General features: G+C 35.6%; 1 protein-coding gene across 1 annotated transcript; it reads right to left on the reverse strand.

Annotated features, from left to right (window-relative positions):
• Positions 1-1,854: 1,854 nt before the first annotated feature.
• Positions 1,855-24,457, reverse strand: GMCL1 (germ cell-less 1, spermatogenesis associated). The gene is made up of 14 exons (XM_074207736.1): positions 24,038-24,457; positions 21,715-21,838; positions 19,543-19,639; positions 18,360-18,457; positions 16,705-16,817; positions 15,940-16,005; positions 14,080-14,164; positions 12,120-12,210; positions 10,019-10,156; positions 7,222-7,291; positions 6,352-6,427; positions 5,335-5,480; positions 4,272-4,359; positions 1,855-2,313 (listed from the first exon to the last, which is right to left on the reverse strand). The coding sequence occupies exons 1-14, from the start codon at positions 24,283-24,285 to the stop codon at positions 2,185-2,187; spliced, it is 1,569 nt and encodes a 522-aa protein (XP_074063837.1). The 5' UTR covers positions 24,286-24,457; the 3' UTR covers positions 1,855-2,184.
• Between the last annotated feature and the right edge of the window lie 662 nt (positions 24,458-25,119).

Raw genomic sequence — 25,119 nt, forward strand, 5'->3', positions numbered from 1 at the left:
TCTTCTAGGCTTCATTCATACAACTGAATGCCATAGCAAATTTCAGTAAGTTCATGACAATTCATAAGCTGGCACATCTGTCAACCTCGCTGAAAAGTTTTTATTATAAAAAATAAAGTTGTATATGATGGGATGAATATAAAAGTGTATCTTTACTGTCAAAGTGAAAAATAAATTCTTAGCTTCAAGAGACTATCATTAGAAATTAATCTAAATTTATATCTGCAAAGAACTTATTGACTGGAAACCTAGTTCATTGTACAAGTACTATACTCGATTCATAGAATGGAATGTCAAAGTTTAATCTTAATTTATTCCTTCCTTCAACCATTTTTCATTCTTTTGGTCCTTTTTGCTTATTATTTAATAAATTAAATTAGTAGATGGGAACTCATTAGATTTAATGTAGAAAGTCAGAGTAATCTTGGAAGTTAAACTTCAGTTAGAGGAAAAACACATACAATCTCTTTTCAGATGTCCTGTGATCAATTTTAAAACTAGGAAACTTCTTAAAGTTTTATTTTATTAAATGAGAAATATTTAACAGTGAAAAAATAAAGAACTTTCAAAATGACTTTTAAGAAATTTACATCAAGTAAGAATATTTTAAATGGTAAAAATAAATTTCTGAACCTACCAAAGAACTGGGTAACAAATGTTAAAGTCTATTCCTGAAGAAAGCCCAGATGGATAATAAAATTACTTCTCTTGGAAGAAATTAATTTCACTAAGTGAAACAATTTATTCCTTTAAAAGAACTCATCCATTGTGTCAGCTTGTTTAATCTCTTATACATATATTTCTTATTTGTAAACTAAACAGGATACAAATAAAAGTTTGCTAATTTATGAACATATTAAAAATATAGGTTGATCAAAGTACTTGCTCTGCCTGAAAAAAAAAATCAGGGTATTTTTCAAGATACCAAATAAACATAGAAATTCAACATATACAGATTACAGACAGTATACATCTTATTTTTGACTATTTTTCTTCTATTTTTACAACAATTCTTAGTTATCAGCTCTCATTTTGGATCCTGTGAATCCACTGGGGTTTTACTAAGAAATTTTTATGTAACTCAAAGGCACTCAACTCAGTGGTCACAAATTCCTGAGCTTAAGTAGGAAATATGATACTTAAAAATTGTTTTAAAAAAGATATATTTTATATATATATATATATGAGCACAGAATTAAAAAATGCTTAATAAGTAATACCTGACACACACTAATAATATGAATAATAATTTAAGACTATACAGGATGCTAAAGAGGGACTATGGAAGGAAAAGGGACTGCCTTATAGAAGCAAAATAAGATGCATAAAATTCCTTTTCTTCTCCAAATAAGCTTCTTTCAAAGTGAGACTGATGAATTTTAGATCCTAGGAAAAATTAAAATAAAAGCAAAAAAAAAAATGAAAAAATTATCTTATGCTGAAAAATACAAATACAGTCCTTAGGTTAATCTTTCAACTTCCCAATGCATATTTGGGATGTGAAATCATTCAAATCAAGTATAACTGAAGGGACACAGAAAAGAAAAAGGAAAACAAGAATCAGTAGAGATTGAGTGATAAAACTGAAGTGCAACTTTAAGGACACATCATCAAATCTATAGTCAGATGTTTAAATAATTTCCTAGTTATTTTTCATCCAAACAATAGAAAATTTACATATATGCAACCAACGTTCACCAATATTACACTAGGGTCAAGCTTTATCTAAAAAAGCATATGTGTATATATATATATATATATATATATATATATATACATATATATATATATATATATGTATATATATATATGTGTATATATATATATATATATATATATATATATATATATATATATATATATATATATTTAGTTTGATAGAAAAATGTGGAATGTCCCATTAATCTTCAAGCTCTTGTTTGCTAACACTAAACAGAAAGCACAAGTTGACATTGTCATAGCATAATTGGGTTTGGCAGGAATCTGGGCTTCAAAATTCACTTTCTTCATATATGCATAGAATTATGCTGAGGATAAGGAGTAAGTTAAATGTATCATCTGTTACAGTTCATAAGGCCTTTTCATTTTTAGTCACCTTATTTGTGTATATCAGTAGGGCCATAATGTTAAAGTAGAAATAAAAGCATTTCCAAAGTGCAACTGTATTCCATTTGACCAGATTGCTCAGTTTTCTGTATTCTCTGGCTGACTGCCATTTTCAGTTTTTTTTTCTGATGATATATACAGGAAGTTACAGCAGATGAACAAAGGAAAGATGAGAAGTCTGCTATCCAAATTCATCACCACTTGTTCCTATATAAAATAAATTTGAAGACATGTTATAAGAAAACAAAATTATAACATTTTTAAACTTTAAAGGTCAACTATAGGTTAAAATTTGAAGAAATAAAGATGAAAATAATTGTGTCTACCTTCTGAAATGAAAAAACTAAAGGAAATCACATTAAAGCAGTATGATAGAGCTAAGATGATATTGGACTTTAACTGAATTTAGTGTTAGTTAAGGGGGAATGGTGGGGAAAGATCAATAATTTCACTACATTCTGTACTGCTGAGAGTACATCAGATATCAGTATATCAGGAAACATGCTTTAAGATACTCATTCAAAACACAGAGCTTCCAAAAGGAGACTTGTATGAAGAGGCATCTGGCAATCAGGCAAATATGAATGCAATTAAAATACTTATCAGTCACCTAACACATGCGAGAAATTTGCTGAAGCCATAAAGAGAAAAAAAAAGCTTCCTGTAGTTAGATTAAATACAGGTTTTTGGAGGAAAGGAAAAGAACTAAATGATGGAAGTATGTATGTATATACATGTGCATACATTATGTCCACACTCTGGAACTTGCATGAGCACACGCAGAAACCTAGAAAATTTTCATAGAAATGGCATCAGAGTTGAGTCCTAAAAAAAAAAGAAGATTCTGAGAGACAAAGGGTACATGAATTTAAAGCATGGGGAAAGTATGGTGCTGAGAGATGATGGACTGATGTGATTAGAAGTCAGCTCAGTTCACCTGGAAGGAAGAATGGTAAGATCAGACTTATACCTAAGAAATATTACATCCAACTATATGGAGGATGATTTTTGAGAGGAGAAATCTTAAAATCAGGGAGATTTATTAGGAAGCTGCAATAGCCTAGGCAAAAAAAAAAATGTATGAGGACCTGAACTGGAGTGGTGGCAAATGAGGGTGAGCTAAACTCCAAAGTCTCAAAGGTTATGAACTTGAGAGGCTGGAAAGATAGTGATATTCTCTAAAGAAATAGGGATAAATTTAGGAAGGAAGGCAGGTTCTGCTTTGTACATATTGAGTTTGAGAAGCTGATAGTGAAAATATTCAGCAGACAATTGATGATACAAGAAAGAATTCAGCAAAGAGTTTAGGGCTGGACATATGGATCTGACAGTCATCTGTATGGACAGAACAGCTGAATTCAAGGGAGCAGATGAATTCACTAAAAGGAAAATATAGAGAGATGAGCGCAGAGTCAACAACTTTAATAGCAGTAGTAGTTCCACGGCTTTCACATCTGCCTTGCCATAGCCCTCCTAAGATCTTCCAGATCTTCCAAGTCCTTTGGGACTTCAGTGTCTATCTGTCCTAAAGCTGAATCTTTTAAAATGTACTCTTCAGATCAGAATGTGAACTGAATAGCATTCAGAATGTCTTAAAGTGAATGTAAAGTAAATGTCTTAAAGTGAAGACTTTAACACTTCAATACCTATCACTTGGAACCTTGTACACACAAATATTTTTTCATTCAATCTTTGTTTCATTCATTCTAGAATAGATACTATTAAGCTGGAGTGACTAAAGGATGGCAAACCAAGAGTATGACATATATGGAAACTTGGAATGTTTAACCTGAAGGAGGAAAAAAATTCAAGAAGAGACATGATAGCTGTGTTCAAGAATTTGAAAGGTTGTCACATGGAGTTTAGACTTTTCTCCTTGATTTTAAAGAAGAGAATTTGGACAAATTGGTACAAGTTACAAAAGCAAAAGATTCAGATGAGATAAAGAAAAATTTAATTATTTTTAGCTACCTTTTCTCTCCATATATCTAGTTTTTAAAGTTCAGTTTTAAAGGAGATATTTTAATTTCTAACTATCCTTTAAAATCTGCACATTATTACAAAAAAATACTATTTGAGTGATACTTTTTTTGCACAACACTTAAGAACCAATTAATGTAAAGCATTAGATGATTATTTTTAAAAGGTCAAAACAGTCAACCTACCTGATCCTTTTCAAGAGTAAGTATTTGGTATCCCGTTGTTCTACTACAAATCAATTTTCCACTACTATCAAGAGAGGCCAAACGGAGTCTAGGATTATAAAGAAAACATCTTTATCAAATAAATTGAAAACTGAGTATCATTAATGAATTTTAATTGCAAATTTCTTTTTGAAATCTCCATTTTATTTGCAGCTTTTACCTTTACATCTTTCAAGTAATGATCTATAAGCCTTCCTGATTAAAACTTTACAGAACCAATTAATCCGATTTCAAGGTACAATTAGATTTCTTTAGCCTTATGAACCCCTGCTAATATACAATTCTTGAGATGGAAGAAAAATAATTTCTGATGTCCACACAACTTACTTTTTAAAACTTATTTGACAGACTATGTCTCAATTTGTCTACCTATATGCTTCCTCATCAAATATATACAAGAAAAGAATAGTAATAAAAGTTGGAGTTATCAGCATTGTACAAAGTTGTGGACATGACTAGTATATTTACTTGCTCTTATGATATAGATGCCTATGTATCATTAGTACAGAAGACAGCCTACTCTCAATACTTATGGTGAACTATTATATACTCTTCCCTTATATTCAATCTTTAATCCTCCAGCAATTCTAAGGCTTTAGCATACAGTGCAAACATTAAACATCCTTAAGTAATTCTACAGAAAATAATTTAAAATAGACAAAACAATATTACATTAGGCAGTCAGTTGCCCAGGGACAGAGCTCAGCAGAACTAGTTCCCTGAGTGAAGGCCATAGTGACTTGACAGAGCTGGGGACCCTGTGATCAGTTGGCTGCATATGATGCTCACTGGGGGAGGACTATAAAAGATACACTTGTATCATTACCTCACTGGTGTTTTGTCAATTCTAATAATCACCCCCTTTTCTGCTTACAGTAACACCTCTCAAATGTTCATATGGCCTATTTGTTACCAACTTGTGGAAGAGCATTCCAAGCTCATATTGGTCTGATCAACCACAGGTGGATGCACTGTAACTTGACTCAGGGATGTCACTGTCAAGAATGAAGAAAAACCAACCAACCTGAATGCTATATTTCTTCGAGGCTGTAAACTGACAGATCCACTGCATGGCTGATTCAGTGTGTTTCGTTTGAAAATAACATAGCGATTGGTGTATGTGACAAGTAAGTCAAAGCCAAAGTTAAACCCTGTCCACCGCCAGCAGTACTGAAAAAATACAAAAAAGAAATAAACTTTTTACAGTTTATGACATTGGTAAGTCAACAATAATTCAAAAGGCAATAAGGCTGAGATTGTTGCTATTCCTTTTCTATGACCTTTATATTCCTCTTTTCTTTGTGCCATTGTCCATCACTGCCTCTCCATTCCCCACTTCAAAATCTTTCCAATCTGTTACACCTCAATGTAACTATGAACTACACATAAGAACTGGATAGATTCATCTTTGCCAGGTTGTTTTAAAAATTAAAAAAGAGTGTTCTAACCAGAAATTTAGGATACAATACCTCAGGGAGCCTAAGAGGGAGGATATAAGAACCCAATAACCATCAGATATTCCTTGCTTGAACCTCAAATTAGCAGAAGGCTGGTTAATCAATGAGTATTTAGGTGGCTAAGGAAGGTCCAGTGGTCAAATAAATTGAAATATTAGAATAAATTACCATCATTAAACTCAATATGGATGACAAGGTGGTCCAAACTACCTCTTACTAAATCTGGAAAGGCTCACTACCACAGGTTCAGATATGGAAACTTTTAAAAAATCATTCACTGAGTTAGAGAAAATACCTAAAAAAAACCAATGAAATGAAAGATTCTTAAAAGTATGTTTTAATCATTCAAAATCTCAAATATAAAAGTGGGAAGCCTGAATTATGATAGACACGTTCACAATTATAAAATTAAAAACAATATAAATATTGTCAAACACAGAAGATAGTAACTGCTCTATGTTCAAAGCACAAGTCAGGGCAGCAGGATGTCAGCAAACTTTTTATTTTGAAGAACTACCGTACTTTTTTATTTTACTATTAAAAAGATGGAATATGAATATAGATAAACTTCAACTGGTACTTACTTCACCATCCTTGGCAAGTTTTCTACCACACCTCATGCTATTTCCTTCAAGTTCCTCTTTATTAATTTCCTGAGGTCTAGAAATATATATATATAACAAATGATTTTGATGATGACAGACAATAGCTCACTGTGAATTCTGAAGTAAAAGAACAGAAACATATGCTACTAGATTTAATGTATGAATTTTACCACTAGTGGTACATAAGAATGACAGGGATATTATAATTTAATTCTCTGATTTGACACCTTTGTAAATAAACAGCTTTAAATTTCTTATTGTGTTTCTCCTCGCCTCCATTTTTACTCTGTACCTCCTACATGAATTAGGGAAGGTAAAAAACTTACAACAGAAAAATTACTATTATCTTTAATTGATGGGTTTAATATACTTTTTTATGCTTTTGTTTTTTGCATGACAATGTGGTTGTGACTTGCCCAAGGTCACACAGCTAGGCAATTATTAAGTTTCTGAGGCCAGATTTGAACTTAGGTCCTTGACTCCAGGGCTGGTGCTCTATCCACTGCACCACCTAATTGCCCCTGAATTTAATATTCTTTAAATTACTTTCACTATTTTTAGATTAAAAGGAAAACCAAAAAGCAATTTTACTCAAGTGAATGAGAGCAGTCCTTTAAAAATCTATATAATTTAGAAGGAAGCATTAATCTCCCAGCAAATTTGAAAATTATCCATTAGAAAAATAAAAAAAAATTACTGTCACATTCAGAAACTTACTATTGTGGCTTTAGCTTTATTATGTCTTTCAGTCTCCTAGACTGAACTCTTTATGGTAATCGGTGTAAATTATAATTTAAATAGCAAAGAGTGAATTAAGAAACAAAACAAAGTCTAATAAAGCATACCTACCCTGTATCGCTATCTTGTTCTGCCCTGAGCATGGCAAACCATTGCTGTTTGTAAACAGAGGCCAACCATTCTAAAATTCAAAGATAAAGGTGAATAAGAAAAAGTTTGGAGGATTTATACAATTTTTAAAAGTGAGAAAACTAAAATATGGTAATCAATAAATTATCCAGTCTGTTTGCATTTCACAAATTCATTACATTTAAAAAAAGTAAAGCACTTGAAAAGAGTAAAAGTTCTATGTATAATTCTCCAAGGCTCTAAGCTTCAGGGAAACTTCTCGTCTGCCATGAGGAAGAGAAGTCCCTTATTAGTGAGCTATTCACATTGATGAAATAAAAAAAGTAAAATCCATATTTAAATTATTACTTAGGAAAAACTGACTTAATCATATTTCTTTCCAACAAAATGCAAACTTTTTATTGTTCAATTTAGTCTTAATTCTTCTAGGCTAGACTTTAATTTGGAAGATATATGAATTCTAAGAAATATACAATCCTATATAATTCACCTATTTTTATCTTAGTTATCACAGAATATCATGAATAATGATTTGGTTACTTTAATTACTACATCTAGATGAAGAGAACTGAATAATCACTTGCTAAGATGAATAGTTCCAAATCAGCAAGATTAGTCATGAATACCTGGGTGATAATTCTGTCACATTTTATTAGGTAAAGTGAAAGTATCAAAAAAAAAAAAACCCTAAGCCATTTTTATTTTAATAAAATAAAACACAGGCTACTTTATATTTTCCTTTAAGAATGAGCATAAAATGACTAAAATAATCAAAAATCCTGTGCATGCTCAAATTTTTGGTTTAAAACTAGCTAACTTGGTTTTCGTTTTCCTGGTTCTTTTTTATTCATTATCAGAAAACAATTTTCTTCTTTTTGGAGGTCAAACGATTTCTTTCAAAATAAATCAGTCCAAATAAAGAAAATATCCTTTCTACACCTTGATAAAAATATGATTTTCATTTCATATTAATTTCAGGAATATCATATCAATCAATATACCTGACTATCCTTTCTCTAAATTGATGATTAGGCTCTCTATCCATCTCTACTCAGGTGTTCCTTGGATGCCTCAGTATTGCAAGAAAATTACACTGCTATCTCAAAATAGCAGAAAAGCTATTTTCTAGGTTGTAACAAGCTGAAAAGATTTTAAGGTCCTATCACCAACTGGACCCTATACATTGAAACAAATCCTGGTCTAGCTAAATTCAAAGAAGCTTATCAACAGATTGCCTTCAAGATGACAAATTTCTTAACCACAGCAACTGTTAAAGATCATCTATTAAGTATTTGTGAGGCAGCAGAAAATCAAGATTTTTCAAAGCAAGGTATACTGAGATAGAATTTTTAAAAGTGCATAATTAAGACAATAATAATATACAGAAAGTATCTTTCTCATGTGAATTGGAAATCTCCATAAATATTATTTGAAAAATAATATATTTAGACATTTATTAACTCGTAAAAAAACAACAAAAAACTTCAAAATTTCATTCTTTAACCAGTAGGCAATAATTCTAAGTCAAAAAGAGAGGGTCAATAATTATCATACAAAAAAAGTAATCTGGTTTCTCTTCAAGGGTTCTCATCATTACACCTTAAATCTTTTACACATGTTGTTAAGTATGCTAATTTACTTTTGCACTTATTATTATTAGTCTTTACTATCTGGATCTTAACATGAGTTGTAAATAGTTAGACTAAAAGATAACATCCAAAGGGAACAAAAAGATCTTGGAGATATTTCATCTGGTATTCAGTCCTCAAAGAGATATATCTTAAGTTTATATTCTGTTTTTGGTGGGAAAAGTTTTAATAAATGATTCATAACTAATATCAGGTTAAAATAGGTTTTTCATACATACTTCAGATAATAATTCCAAATATGCTTTAATAATTAAAGCACAAGTCAAAAGAATGTATTTAACTTGCAATATAAATTTTTACTGTTAGTAAATGATTTATGTTATGCTTAAATTTTTGACTTTCCTTAAAAAAAATCTCTTTAACAAAAAATTTCAGTAATTCTACATTATTCCATTAACACTTTAAGGGAGTAGAAAATAAATGATAGATCCAGACAAGGCAAATATGGCATTTATTCATCATTCGGAGTACGTAAAAAAAAATAAAGTACAATGTGCCTCACTGTAACAATTGTAAATTAGGTACAAAAATAAATCATTATATTTCATAACTCTGAGTAGAAATTAAAAGCCACTACACTACATCTACAAGTAGATCCACAAACACAAATAAGCATATAGAAGAATTTCCTTTAATATAAGTGCTGAAAGTAGAACCAAAATTCACCTTAACTGCACATGAATTCAGGTTTCTTTTACATGTAATTAATGAGCTTTGAGAGACAAATACATGGTTCAAAAAAAATCTGAAGTGTCAAAATGAGTTATTTTCAGACTTAATATAAATTTACAAAAGAAATCTAAAGAGATACTATTATCAACTTCCTATGTATGTGGTGTAATAATGAAAAGAATTTTAGATCAAAAGATAGGAAAAGTAATCAATAAACAAATTTCAAAATATTAAAAACTTTAATTTCCAAAGACAAGAAATATATTTTCATATCAAATTTTATAATGCTCAGAAAGAAAGAAAAAAGATTTTTTCATGAAACTTAAACTTTTAAGAATGGTTGATTTAGGACTATTAAGATCAAAGAATTTAAGATATTCTATAAATTAAAACTGGTCCATGGAAACAATACTGAATTCAATGCTGTTGTTAAAATAATTCTTTTGTAATCTTCTTACCTGAAGGTATTAGAGCATCACGTTCAATGATTCTTGCAGAAGCTAAATCACTGATGATATATTGCAACCTCAAATGTCTGAATACTGGCACAAAAGCTTTTCCCTGATCAATTTCAAGGAAGGCAACATCTTCGAAATCTGCACGAATAGGAAATATTGTTCTGCTTTTTCTCAAAGGGTTAATTTGGTTTTCTAAGAAGCATAATATATTCCACATATGACTACCTAAAGATATACAGCTCCTCTAGAAACTCTACTCCACAACATAGAAAAGACTTTGGGTTTTCAAAGGCCATGCTAATGGGGCACAAGTCAGATCTGGCAAGTCCTACTGAAGCAGGAAGTGTGAGCATAGGTACAAACATTTCTGTATCTAAAGATCAAGCCAGATTTAGACTACTTCCAAGAGCCCATTTGCACGAGTTTGGAAGGATTGAATCAAATGTTTGAGTGTTTCAACCTTAAACAAAATGCATTCAAATGTTTGGAGAAAATCTAGTAATAGCAGTTCTACCCTAATAAGAACAGGAAATAAATTTATTAAAGAAAAATAAAGTTAATAAAAAAAAAACTTTCAAGAGTTACTTAACATACTGATATAAGAAAAAAAAATTCCAGGGATATTCAATTTAATTTAAAAAAGTATGTACTTGGGGCGGCTAGGTAGTGCAGTAGATAGAGCACTGGCCCTCGAGTCAGGAGTACCTGAGTTCAAATCTGGCCTCAGGCAGTTAATAATTACCTAGTTGTGTGGCCTTGGGCAAGCCACTTAACCCCATTTGCCTTGCAAAAAACCCCAACAACAAAAAAATATGTACTCCCAGTTGCATGTAAGTCATTGGGAGAAATATGAAGTTTGAATAAAGTAGAGTTCACCACCCACAGAACATATTCAATTCAACCAACATTTACTAAGAGTCTATTAAAAGCTTCTAAGTTTTAGAAGTCTAGTAGGAAGATGAGAGAAATCAGGAGTTAACTATAAAACATAGTAATACATATTTGCATTAAAGAGATAAAGGACAAAATATAGTTTGAGCTCTGAATAGGAAAAGGTTCTGTGGTCCTAAGGGCTAGAACAATACCTCCCTCCCATTCTCTCATCTTAACTCCAAAACTTCTAATATTTCACCAAGTCGGCTACTCTGCTATAAATGAACTCAATATTCCAACGTTCTAGAATGGGGGGCATTCTTAACCATTTTTGTGGGTCATGGACCCCACATTAAAAAGTCCACAGATCCCTTCTAAGAATATTGTTTTTAAGTATATGAAATAAAGTTACAAAGCAAAGTAATTCTACTGAAACAGTTATTAAAATATTTTTTAATACAAGGTCACAGACCCCTAAGTTAGGACTAATTCATTCTAAATTGTCATAAAATAAATGGTAAAATAAATGATTCCCATTTTTCTATCACCAAAAACAGGTTCTACTAGTTTTGCAAAAATTTATTTTTTAATTTTTATTTACATTTTTGAAAAGAATTTTAAGATTCCAAAAGCCTTAATTTTACCCTGCAATTTTAACAGCTGAGTTCAATATCAACCTGATCTTAAAATGTAATAGATTGTTGACATCACTGCAACATTTAATAATTTAGAAAAAAGTTTTCAAAATTTCAATTGTATACAAGAAGGGTCAGTGACTGGGAATAGTTACATTAAATATAAAAGCAACATTAACATTTGTTTTACTGTTGAACCCTAAGGACAAGGAACATTTTGAATTGACTTGCAGCTGAAACATTTCATATGATTTTTCACCCAGTAGAATGAGAACTTCTTGAGGGCAAGGATTTACTTTTTCATGTGTATTCCTGGTACTTGGCACTTGCTTTTCACAGTTAAGCACTTAAATGATTAATAATTATTTCTGTAAATTTGAACTATCACACTGTGCTCAAAGAAAATTGATCCTTGCGCATTCCTCCTCTCATCAGACTTCAGCTGGGTACAGTTTATTTTGGGAAAAAATGAAGATGGTTAAGCAATAATAGGAAAGGGACATTTTCTTGTTCTAAAAATGAATGTACTGTTTTATCTTCTGTCTGGTATGGATGATTAAAAAGTAAATTCACACAAAATACGATAAGCATACCTTTCCTACGCTTGGAAAACCAGGTATCTGCTTCAGGTAAAAGTTGTTTTAATGATCCATTCCAAGAAGGCACTAACTGAAGAAACATCCACTAGATTAAAAAAAAAAATTACATGAAAACTCAATCATAAGAATTTATTCCTGGTACTCCATCCACTGCCCTTTCAGTTTAACTACTCACCAATGAATCTAATTAGTACTCTCTATACTGTACAGAGAAATAATCTGACATAAGGGGAAAATAAAAACCATGGGGCTCTGGCCTGATGCCATTACTAAGGCAGTCTTTTCTCTCATCATAGCACAGGAGTCAAAACTGAAAGACTTGAACCAAGAACTCACTCTTTTGATGAAAGATAGTAACACTGTGAAAGCTGGCACTCATCATTTTATAAACATTTTAAATGCAGTACCCTCCCTTGTTCAAAAGGAAGGTCCTAAAGAAAATCTGAATGAAGAACAAAGACTTGGATTCTGACTGGAGCTTTGCCACTTAGTGGTCAAGCTGATACTTAAAAATGGATAGGTCCTCAACTTCTGGGGGCAGGGATACACAATACCCAACACAGATGTTATTCAGTTGTGTCCAACTCCTCATGACCTCATCAGAGGATTTTATGGCAGAGTAGTTCACCATTTCCTTCTCTAGCTCATTTGACAGAGAAGGAAACTGAGGCAAGCAGCATTAAGTGCCTTTCCAGGGACAGCAAGGAAGTTTATGAGGCTGATTGGAATTCTGATCCTCCTGACTCGTGGCCAGTGCTCTATCTACTGTGACACCCAGCTGCCTGACCAGGGTAGGGGCTTCAAAAGTTCTTGTTGGTTGTTTTGGTTCTCTCTTAAGCCAATTTCCTCATCAGTAAAATGAAGCTAATACCTACTCTGTATACCCTAAGGATTGCTGTGAAGTTCAAATGAAATGCCATGCAGTAACTGCTTTGCAAATTAATACACCACATAAATTATAAAATTAATACATCATTTTATAGAGTAGACACTATCAAGGCATGTCTACATCTCAAAAGGGCACTCCATAGAAAATTACAATGAAACTCTTATAAGTTACATACATTGTTTTAATACTAACATTACATAAAATATTGCATTTACCTTTTAAATACATATTATGCTAGGTTTAGATGAAAGATCACCCTTGTAATGCTTCAAAAAAATGACCCCAAATTCTCAAGGGTAATGCCAGTGAAGCACCAGGTGGACACAGAAAAATGTTTCAAACAAACTGGTGACAGACTATATATCTGATTAGCTAAGTAACTCTGGAGAGACTCATCACCATGTTGAATAAAGAGTCATCAATTTTCTTGGACACAGTAACTTGAGAGACACAGTGTAGTGGATAAAGAGTCAACCTCAGGGGCGGCTAGGTGGTGCAGTGGAAAGAACACCGGCCCTGGAGTCAGAAGTACTTGAGTTCAAATCTGGCCTCAGACACTTAATAATTACCTAGCTGTGTGGCCTTGGGCAAGCCACTTAACCCCATTTACCTTGCAAAAAAAACTAAAAAAAAAAAAAACCCCCAAAAAAGTCAACCCCATCGTCAGGAAAGCCTGCATCCTGCTTCGGAGAGACACATGCTGGCCCCATGACCTTGGGCAAGGGTACTCCTATTTTACCACCACTGGTAACACTCTAAGCTGCAGAGCAGGTGTTGACTTCCAGCAGGAGAAATTTCCTCCCAGAAGTTCCTTATAATGTGAGATAGAATCAGAGAACAGATCCAAAAGAAAAACCACTCTTTAATGCCATCTAGATCATCATCTTAATAGCACCTATTTAATAATAATTAATAATAGCTCATATTTATAATAGTGCTTTATAATTTCCTGAGCACTTGTACAGACATTCTTATCTCATTCTGATCTAAGTCATTCAGGATTTGAGATATGCTAGAGAAAGCATCTAAACTGACAAAAATTACCAATCCATCAAATACCAGTACCTTCTTCAGAGCAGTGTATACATCCATTTCCACTTGCATTACAAATAGATTAGAAGAACAGATCAATTGTTTCATGAGGTATATACTGGAAAAGATAAAACACCATTATCAAACCACTCTAAAAATAAAAAAGCTGCAGAACAGAGGGTATGTAAAAATGAGCGTAAAAATTCTCTAATTTTACTTCAGCCAGCATTTAACATTATGACAGCTCTGTTACAAGTGACCTCCCATCAAATCTCAGAAAAGTTCTGATAGAATGGAATATCAGAGACAGTGTGCTGGACTTTGAGACTCAGGAAACCCAGATTCAAATCCCAACCAATTTAACAAAGTTAGTAACAGGAAGAACCTAAAAAAGTCACTCCCTTCCCCAGAATGCAAGCCCTTGGAGGTTGAGCAGTTTTATTTTTCCTTTGTGTCCCTAGGGTCTGGTCTATCACAGTGCTTTCCACACACCGCTGGGTGGAATGTTTCTGAGACTAGGTTTCTTCATCCATAAGAGGAGCTCTAAACTCTTTTCACAGAAACACAACATGGGAAGGGATCTGAGGCTATCCAGTAAAACCCAAACCTGAGCAATCTGCTTTTTTTTTTCCATATATGAGGAAAGATTTCATAGGTGGTCTATGATCACAAGATGATGTGAATTGTGCTCTTTGCAAGTTTTAAAAGTGCTGTGCAAATGCAAGTTCTATTATTATTAGAATTGGAAGGGACCACAAACTTCTAGTCCAACCCTTTAGTTTTTAGATTAAGGAACTGACTTGCTCAGGGTCACATAAGTGGTGAGACTCAAGAGGTTCTGAATCCAGGTTTTCTGACAGCAGGGTCCAGTGCTCTTCCCTGTATTGTGCTGCTTCCTGATATGTATTATTCCTTTTCTGAAAAGCTCTAATTTGGGGGGAAAATTGTCTATTCACCTCTACTCCAGTTCCCACTCCTTGATTCAAGTTCTGCCCTCTACCATAAGCAAAATAATTTTAATTCCTTAATTCTGTGAGAGCTGTTCAAATACTTAACAAGCTGCCCCGCCCCCCAAGTCTTTTCTCCTCCAAACTGAGTTCCTTCAATCAACCTTTATATGATATTATCTTCAGGTCCTTGCCTATCCTGATCTTATTCCTCTAGACCCTAGGGCACCCAGAGTAAACACAACTCTCCAGAAGGGGTCTCCCAGGGTACAGAATAGTAGTACTACCATAGATCCCTAATCCTCTTATAACACAGGACAAGACTTCATCATTAGATTTCTTAACAGACATCAACATACTGTGGATGTGCCTTAAAGTTTTCAGTTTACTAAAATCCCAAATCTTTAAAATGCTACCTTGCCTCTCTTTTTCAATACATCTTATATTTGGGAAGTTGACATTTATTTCTTTAGATTCAAACTAATTTTTCTGTGTTAAAATGTTTTCAACCTTGTCGCTCAGATTATTAAGCAGGATCATCCTTACAAGAATTTTAAAACTATTATGATTCCAAATCTTAAATTTTCTAATGTTTTAAATTTAGACATTTTTCTATATGCATCAAAATATAAATGTATTAAGCTCAAAAACTACAGAAAAAACTTTAACAAAAAGTTGTCAAGTCATTTAACAAAGTTTAAAGAGATAGACTGAAAATACCTACCAGAGCTGGGTAATAGGGGGAGGCAGGAAAGCTCAATAAAGAGCCCTAAAGTTCTTTTGCAGCCCTGTTGGGCTTACAAGAGTGTAAAAATAATTTCCATCCCAATTACATGGTTCAGGAAGGAAGTCAAGATTTATTCTCTTAAGGTATTTATTATATTTGTTCACAAACAACATGTCTCTATGCCTAATAAAATGTTTAAGTTAATTAAAATTCAAATACCTGAGTTCTTTGAAAAGATCAACACTCTGATGAGTCATCAAATTATTTAGAAGCCATTCAAGGCACCTGAAATTATTTAAAATCTGCAATCAGTACACTGCTACATGTTTATTATTATAGTAAATATTTTATCAAAGGCTATCAGTTTTCACATAATTTAAAGTTATATAAACAAAGAATAGTATTTTTTTATAGGACATGATGCCATCATTTAGTCTAACAACTAGAAATTTAGTATTGTTACTCTCAGAAGTTTTTAAGGGAGTTTTCCTTGACTCAAATTAATGGTAGCATTTTTCATTGAGTGAAAAAAAATTCAGTTTCAAGCTTTTTTCTTGTGTTAAATTACTTAAGAGCAGATCAGGTATGACTCTCACACATTTCCATTGCTTCCATTAAAAACTGAATGTGAATATAGTATTTCAATTTTGAAGGGTTAAAAAGCATGAGTCGTTAAAAGTTTCACAATGTACTTTTAGCTCTTTTATCTCCTCATTTACAAATTTTAGTAAATGTGCCTTTAAGAGCAACCATACACAAATATTTTTACAAAAAGTAGGTCACCTTATTTCAAACTAAAAAAAATTACAGAGATGACACTTATGAGGAGCATGTGCTGAGCATCACTTTCTTAGATAACACATTCCCACATTCCTATCATTTTGTCAATTCCTTGCTCTTTTACCAACTATGCATCCTTTTAAAATATCAAAGCAACTGATATCCCAAAGGGGGTGGGGGATTGGAGGAGAGAAGACAACTCACTTTTTCTTTACAGAATCTAATCCATAGGTCCCTGCTGATGTGTAATAGCCACATACAGTTTTCACATTAATTGTTTCCTTCATTGTCTCACCACACTGTTGTATTAAACCATCCTGTAAACATAAATAAGCACTGGAAATGCCCATTTCACATGGGAAAACAAGCTTAAACATGTGCTGCTCTTAAAAACATTAGCACACTTAAGCCACTAAAAGGAAAAAATATCTATTAAGAGTGACAGTAGGCATAAGATTAATGCAAATATTTCAGTATTCTACTTTTGAACTGTCTAAAATATGAAGGGAAAAAAGGGAGGGAGAAGCAATAAGCAGGAAATGACCAGTGACCTTTAACCTTCACCTTTCAAAGTTTTTTCCAAGTACACAAATCTTTTATTCTTATAATTGTTCTACTAAACTTTGGACTCTACCCAATGTGACAGTTGATCATGGCAGGCTAGAGGTTAAAATTTAAAAATTTAAAATTCCTATCAATATCTGCAAGTTGCATTTTTATAAAGCCCCTACCATGAAAGTCCTCCTCTGATGACTTAACTGGCATGGAAATAAATGTGACTCCTTGAAGTTATTCTAGCAAGAAGGTCTAGGAAGGTCTTAGAGCAAACTGGCTCAGATGAAGAGCCCAATACATTTGCTGTATCAAGACAAACACAAGGACCAGTCTAGTTTAGTTCTAGAGAAGCTAATTTCAAGAGCATTGGCTATTAGGTTTTACCCCCCTCCCACAACCCATGAAATCCATCTACTGGGTTATAAAGCATTTTTAATCTGTTTTGATAGAAACAATGTACAATGACCTATCTTTTAAAGCATTTAAAGTCAGAGTTTTACTGTTTTAAATAGTTTAAATACATTTTTTCTCAGTTAAAAATTAATATAAAAAGTTTAAAATGAACTGCTTATTAACTTTCTTCAATATATCAAAATACTACTGTCACTTTTCACTCAAATTAAAAACTTCTGAAATAACCTTAAATGCACAGGGTAAGTAGTTAGCAAATAGTATCTTTTAAATGTAGAAAGCAAATTTAGAACAATTATCACAGAAAGCCAGAAGGACAAAAGAATGCTTTTTTTCTCTGAAATAAGAATCTGGGTTTCTAAGTACAAAACTTTTTTCTAATGAAAGAATCTCTGTGTAAACTAATATTGAAGATAAGTTAACTGAATGTAGAAATAAATGTCATTTATTATAAGTTACCTAAGGCAAAATTAAAAAACAAAATGCACAAACCACTGGAGTTTCAAACTCAGCAGTAATTGTACAACTAGATGTAAAATATACATATGAAATTTTAAAATGAATTCATATCAGAAGTTAAATAAACATTTAAAATGATTAAGTGGTTTGTAGTTATAAGTAACCACAAGTTATATGCTTGACAATCATCAGACAAACCAGGAATGGTTTTTTTAACCTGGATAAACAATTTTTTCCACACTACAACTAACTATGGCTAGTGTTCATGTCAAACAAGCATAATATTCAATTCTGATATGAAAAAGCTTTTAATTATTTCTAGCTAAACCACAGAAAGATTTAGATAATGCATTCACACAGTTTTACATTAGAACACATACACTGAACCATAGAAGGATACTGTAACTGATCCTGCACTGGGACAGGCCACTTACCAGCTGCAGCATACAAGCTGCTGCCAAAATGGCAATAACTCGGCTAGGCTTTATTAAGACATCGTCTCGATATAAAGAGCCAAATGCCACCTGCAGTGCTGAAAGTAAAGGTACATATTATAAATTCCACAATCTGTTTTATAATTTTAAAAGCAACCAAAGACTAAATGCCACAAGCAAAGTCAAGGCCTGAGAATTAATCTGGCTTCTTAGGATGGATAACTAGAGTGGAACTAGGTTTTCTTGACCTGAGTTCAAACTCCACCTCAGACACTTATTTACTGAGACCATGGGCAAGGAACTCAAACCCTCTCATCTATAGTATCCTTATCTGTAACAACAGGGATAAAAATAGCATCTATCTCACAGGATGGGTAAGATCTAATGAGAATACACTATGGCAGTTTTATAAACTTAAAAAGTCAATTATTATTATTCTACTGTAACAAAGCATCTAAAACAACTCTAACTATCCAAAGGGCTAAAAATTTATTATCTTTAATGGTGGTAATTTATAAGATGGAACAAAAAGATTGGCAACTTAATCTCTGGCACAAATTAGTATAAGCTTTCCAGAATAGGTCAAACTTAACCAGCCAAGGTGAACATATTAAGGAGTCTGGATTTATGACATCCACAAAGGGCTAATCATCACCTTGTCCTGATTCCCTCCACTAGTGATATTAATTGGATTAGATGAGAACCAGCAAATGAGATGGAAAGACAGAAGTGAATAGGGAGAAGACAGCAACATCAACATAACAATTTAGAAAGTAAATAAAATTATAAAAAATAAAGACAGACCAGAAAAATAAACATACAGTATTAATATAATTATAATTCATCATTATAATCAGACAGATTTATTTTAAATTCTCTATCCTTATTTCAATATGACTGTCACAGACAGATGTTAGAAGTTCAAATTGCTGGCCCGTTCTTTTAGCAATGTGGAGACAGAATCCGACAAGAAGTAGGAAGATATGAGCTGGAGCATACTTTCCACTAAGAAGACCTGTTTGGATTAATAAGCTTCTCTTCTAAAATTGAATTATTTCCACACAATGCTCAGACTCCTAGTTATTAAAACATTTATTAAACTAAGCATACAAGAAAAGAAATGTTAAAGCTACCTCCTAACTTCACATAAATTGGTCATATTTAGGTGAAAATTTTTCTTTACCTTCTACATCAATATTCTGGTCAGGAATCTCCAGTTCAATAGTATTCATGCTTGATTCTTTCCAAGACCCACTAAACATACTGGAAAAGTAACCAGACTAGAATATATGAAAAAGTTCAAATTAGATCTCAATGATATACAAGGTATAGCTAAAGATAAACAAGGTATACTACATTGCAAGAACACCTGACCAACAGTGGAGTTCTAGGTTCAAAAGAGTTGATTCTGTATGACCTTGGGCAAATCACATTATTTTTCTGAGACTTAATTTCCTCATCTGTAAAGTAGGGAAGATAAATAATTCATTCATATATGGAATGCATTCCAGCCTTCAAATATGGCTTATATGAAACTTAAATACATCTTATAAGCAATCATTTTGTAGTCACAGACCTACTAAGCGTCTAAGGCTGATTGTGAACTCAAGGCAGACTTGGATGCCATGAGGGAGAAGTTGTCATGGAGACAGGCCCACTCCTTGTTACTGCCAATACCAACTGCTGACCAACTGCCACCAATAGAGATAAACACTAACACCTCCCCCCACACAGGACTGGGTCCTAACTTTCAGACGAATGCTTCCAGCCCATGGTTCCAAATATTTCCAACTGTCACCCACAGAGTGTGTAAAAATTGCATTTCAGCAGCAAGGCAGCCAGAGGGAGAGACATGTCCTCAGCCATTAGCCTGGACAACGTGTGACCCTCTGGGGACACATAGCCTACTGACTCCTCCAAGTGATTGCTGCAGTCATAGCTCTCAAAGACCCAGAAAAGAAAGTCCTTGACATTGTCAAGTGATTCAACATCAGAAAGGGAAATGATATTATCAGTGGAAATGGTATTAAAGAAGTCACCTTTGCTGTTGCATTCTAAGCCCCCCCCCCTTGACTCTTCTCTCTGGCTGCCAAAATCTTCCTGATGCCTTTATTTTCCCATTACAATGGGAACTTCTCAAAAGTTAATCAAAGACTGGCCTTTCTATTTGTATGAGCACAGTATATAAGAGCTTAAGGAACTTATTTTTCATTTATTCAAGTCAATATTTTGTAAAACTGCTACGTACATCACAGATCACAGGGGGGGGAACCTAGTGTAACTAATACACTAAAAGAATCCCTTTTATAACATGCTTGAAAAGTGACCATCCAATCTCTCTCTCTGAAGATCTGCAAGAAGAGGAGAGCTACTACCTCCTAGAGTGACCTATGGTTAGGAAATTTTTCCTAGCCTCAATATGCCTCTTTACAGCCTTTGTTCTTGCTCTAATCTAATGCCTTCTCCACAAAGGAGCACTTCTAAGACTTAAACCTCAGCTACCAGGTCCCACCCTCCCAGGTCATCTCTTCTCCAGGACTCTCAACTCATCTTCACATGTCAAAGTCTCAAAAGGAATCTTCACCATCCTTTTCTCTGTATGCTCTTCAGGATAAAGTGATCTATGAAAAGGACTACCTAAATGTAAAACTGCTCTCATAAAAAAGCTAAGTAACTTAGATTATTAAAATGCAATGCACAAAGGCAGCTTAACTTAATGTAAAAAATGTGTGTCTGAGAGTTGGGAAAGACTTGGGTTCAAAAGCATGCTCTGAACACTTGCTGCTCATGGGAACCCTGTGCAAGTAATTCAACTTAAAAGTCTGATTTACTCATTAGGTAAAAAAAGGATAAGATTAGGGTGTTATTTACCTCATAGTGTTATTTTAAGAAGAGTGCTAATGTTATTGTATTACATAAATTGACACTGGCATAGCTCCCTCTATTTTATAACAAATGTACACTAATACATTTGGGAAGGGAGGCAATAATAGCAAGCCAAACATATGCATTTTTAACTACCCTAACTAGTTTTAACACTTTTCTCCCTACTGCTCTATTCCAAACTTTCCCCTTCTTTATTGAAGGAAGTGCTAATAAATTGTTGAGATAACAACATAGGTAGTACTAATTTAACAATGAAGAAAATGTCCAAATCTTTTCTAGACCATTTTTGAAGGCTCTTATAAATAACTAAATGGGAAGAAAGTTTTTCAATCCGTTTTTCATCCTACCAGATTCAGTGAACATTATTACCCATGAGAAAAAATCAATATAAAGACAATGAGAAGGAACAGGCCTTAGAATAAAAACTAAATTTGATCAACTCTAGATCCTTTGAATAAAGAGAACTTACCTGACACAAGTATATTTTGTGTAAATTCCATTCTTCTCCTAGAGCACAAATCTTAATGTCACTATTTTCCCCATTCAAAAATAAAGTTTGATAAATATACTTGGATGTGCTTTTTAATTTTTTCCTGAGGAGACAAAAGCAAAACAAAACATTTATGTATAGTTCTAACACTTTTAGAGTAAACTTCAGACACATTCATCTATGTCTTAAAGCTTTGAAACTTTTTATGGGCATGTGATAACCTCAGGAGATTTTCTAGTCTTCTACAATAAGAATCTTTATAATCTATGCCCAACAAGAGGTCATTGAGACTTTCCTTTTAGACCTGCAGTAAGGGAAAACCCAGGAATTACTGATTAAGAGCATTCCTTTTTTCAACAATTCTAACATCTAATCTGAAAATAAGAGAAAAAAACAGTACAAATGGTCAAGCTGTCTCACAATTTTAATTTACTTGGAGACCATCACTTAAAAATTCTTTCAACACAGCTTATGATGATTTGTAGTCCCAATGTCTAGCATCTTACAGGCTTGTTGATGGATATTTATGCAGCATTTAATTTTTGCAACAAAAAGAAGATACTAATTAAAATAACTTCTTAAAAAAAGGTCCCTTGTTGAAGGGGGAAAAAAGACCAAAGTCATAAAGTCTGCTGTCCCAAGCAATAGGGGTGAGGCCCCAGAAGAAGCCTATCCATAAAAAAAAAAAAAATTAAATCAGGAGAGAAATTTAAAAAAAAGACACTTTGAGACAAGGTGGCCCCATCAGTTCTGTCACTAACTAATTTGGCTATAAAGAGGTTGAGTTCAGTCTCCATGATCTCTTTCCAGTTCCAAACTTTGGATGAGCTTATATCCTATTTGTTTCGACATTATGTTCTCTTTTGTTTGTCTGTTTAGCAAGGCAAGGGGGTTAAGTGGCTTGCCCAAGGCCAGGTAATTAAGTGTCAGAGGCTGGATTTGAACTCAGGTCCTCCTGACTACAGGGCCAGTGCTCTATCCCCGGTGCCACCTAGCCACCCCAACATTACATTCTTTAATTGTCAGCAACCAATCATTCGAACAATTCAAAAGCCTCTGGTACCTTAAAGTGTTGGCCACAAATGTTATGTTTTCCAAATAACCTAAGAAACAACACATACATGCAGTCAAACAACTTAAAAAGTAGCAGAGGCTCTGAAATCACCTAATATTCCAGAGACTGGAAAATTCTGCCCCTCAGTAAAGGATCCTCTTCCAGTGAGGGGGCAACAGCGTTGCATGGTTAGATATCTAAAATTAAATTTGTGAGCTATTAAAAGGCAACCGGATGAATAGCTGGTTATTCTGCAGACACCCACTCTGGGAAGACAAAAATACATCACGATGACTTAAACAAGGTTTTATGAGGAGATTCATGCGTTGACTTGGCTTTTCCCTCAGCTTGAGGCAATTACTAGCACACTAAATGACAGCTTGGGGGTTCTTTACTCTAATATACAGACACAATCAGGTTCATGAGATTATAGGATTCAGAGTTCAAAGGGGCCTGAATGATTCATTTTACAGGTGAGCAAATTCTGGACCAAGTAACGAGGCAGGATAGCCGCCCTGGCCTTCTGACTCAAAACTTAGCAATTTTTTTTTTTACTCCACCGTCATTCCCCCCATTCTTCCTTTTCTCTACCGTCATTCCCCCCCAATTCTTCCTTTTCTCCACCGTCATTCCCCCCATTCTTCCTTTTCTCCACCGTCATTCTTCCTTTTTCAGTCATTCCCCCATTCTTCCTTTCTCCAGTCATTCCCCCCAAATTCTTCCTTTTCTCCAGTCATTCCCCCCATTCTTCCTTTCTCCCCCGTCATTCCCCCCATTCTTCCTTTTCTCCACCGTCATTCCCCCCATTCTTCCTTTTCTCCAGTCATTCCCCCCCAATTCTTCCTTTTCTCCACCGTCATTCCCCCATTCTTCCTTTTCTCCAGTCATTCCCCCCAATTCTTCCTTTTCTCCAGTCATTCCCCCCATTCTTCCTTTCTCCACAGAGAGCAAGAACACTGTGGCTGGGTCAGGGGCCCGGGGTTCAAATCCTCGACTGCGGGGCGCCCTTGAGGGCTGCGTGCCGCCCTTGAGGGCTGCGTGCCCTCTGTCCCGCCTGGCCCCGGGGGCCACGGGTGGCACGGACGGGTGGCACGGACCTGGGTGGTCTTGAGCCAGTCATTTCCCGCCCCGGCCTCGGCGGAAGGAGGAAGTGGCGGTTCCAGCCCACCTGGGCGGGGCGGGACCCCTCCCCCGCATAATGACGGACAACGCGCACAATGCGGGCCCCGGGCCGCGCGGGGCGCCCACCTGCGGGGGGTGTTGAGGAGCCGCTCCTGCTCGTCCCCCTCCTCTTCGGTCTCGTCCTCCGAGTCGGCCTCGCACAGGCAGAGGGCGCCGCCGCTGCGCTTGCGCTTCCGGTCGCCCCGGCAGCAGCAGGCGCGGCCCCGGGGGGAGCCCCCGCCCCCCGGCCCCGGCGCGCCGCCCGCCTCGGAGCCCCGCGCCTGGGCGGCCCGGCCCCCGCCCCGGCGCAGCACCCGGCTGCTCAGCGAGCCCATGGGCGGCCGGGAGGCTGCGGCGCCCCGCTTCAGGGAGCGCGGCCCCGCGGCGGCCCCGCCATGCTCCGGCTCCCGAGCGCTCACGGGGACTCCTCCTCCGCCGCAACCGCCGCGTCCATTGTCGCCCCGCGGCGCACGGCCCGGCCCGCCTCCCGCGGGGCCCCGCCCCGCCCGTCCTCGCCCCGCCCCTCAACGGCCCCGCGCACGCGTGCGCCGCCCGCCTGCGCCCAACGCTCCGGGGCCCGGGCGGCGCCGGGCCGGACCGGGGCGGGGGAGGGGCGGGGAGAAAGGAAGGGGCGGGAGAAGGAGGGGCCGGAAGAGGAGGAGAGAGAATAACGACGGGGCGGGGAGCCGGGTGGGGGGGGGCATTCTGGAGCCCCGGCTTCTAATTGGCTGGTTTCCCTCCGGCCTTCCGGCTTTACAGAGCCGGAACTGAGGGCCCTGGAGAAGTCCCGCGGCGGCGGCGGGAGGTTGGCCTGCCCGGGCTCGGAGGCACCCGGGGCCGGCGGCCCCGGAGCTGGACGGGGCCCGGGAGGAGATCTAGTCCGGCTTCTTCATTTTACGGATGAAGAACATGAGACTCGGGAGAGGATCTGAGCAGATCATAAGATTTAGAGCTGAGAAAGTTACCGTCCTCAGTCTGTTAACTGTAGCTTGTAAATCTGGAAAGGAATTTAAAGGCCTCTTCACTTAAGAGAAAATAGGAAACAGAGTCAGTTTTTGTTTTGGTTTTTGTTACCAAAAAAAGTAACACTGGAGGTAAACAAATTTAAATGAATATCCAGTTTCAAAACCCCTTCATTTTAAGACTCTAATAGAGGAAAAGATAAGATC

The sequence above is a fragment of the Macrotis lagotis genome, chromosome 1 (genome assembly GCF_037893015.1).
Source record: "Macrotis lagotis isolate mMagLag1 chromosome 1, bilby.v1.9.chrom.fasta, whole genome shotgun sequence".
NCBI classification, from domain to species: Eukaryota; Metazoa; Chordata; class Mammalia; order Peramelemorphia; family Peramelidae; genus Macrotis; species Macrotis lagotis.

Bases quoted from the DNA above. Each gene is read 5' to 3' on its own strand.
- GMCL1 (XM_074207736.1), bottom strand. From the start codon at position 24,285: ATGGGCTCGCTGAGCAGCCGGGTGCTGCGCCGGGGCGGGGGCCGGGCC. The intron at 19,640-21,714 runs GTAAGTTCTCTT...CATATATTCTAG, and splicing joins ACAAAATATACTTGTGTCAG to TCTGGTTACTTTTCCAGTAT. The intron at 10,157-12,119 runs GTATGCTTATCG...CTATTCGTGCAG, and splicing joins GTTTTCCAAGCGTAGGAAAG to ATTTCGAAGATGTTGCCTTC.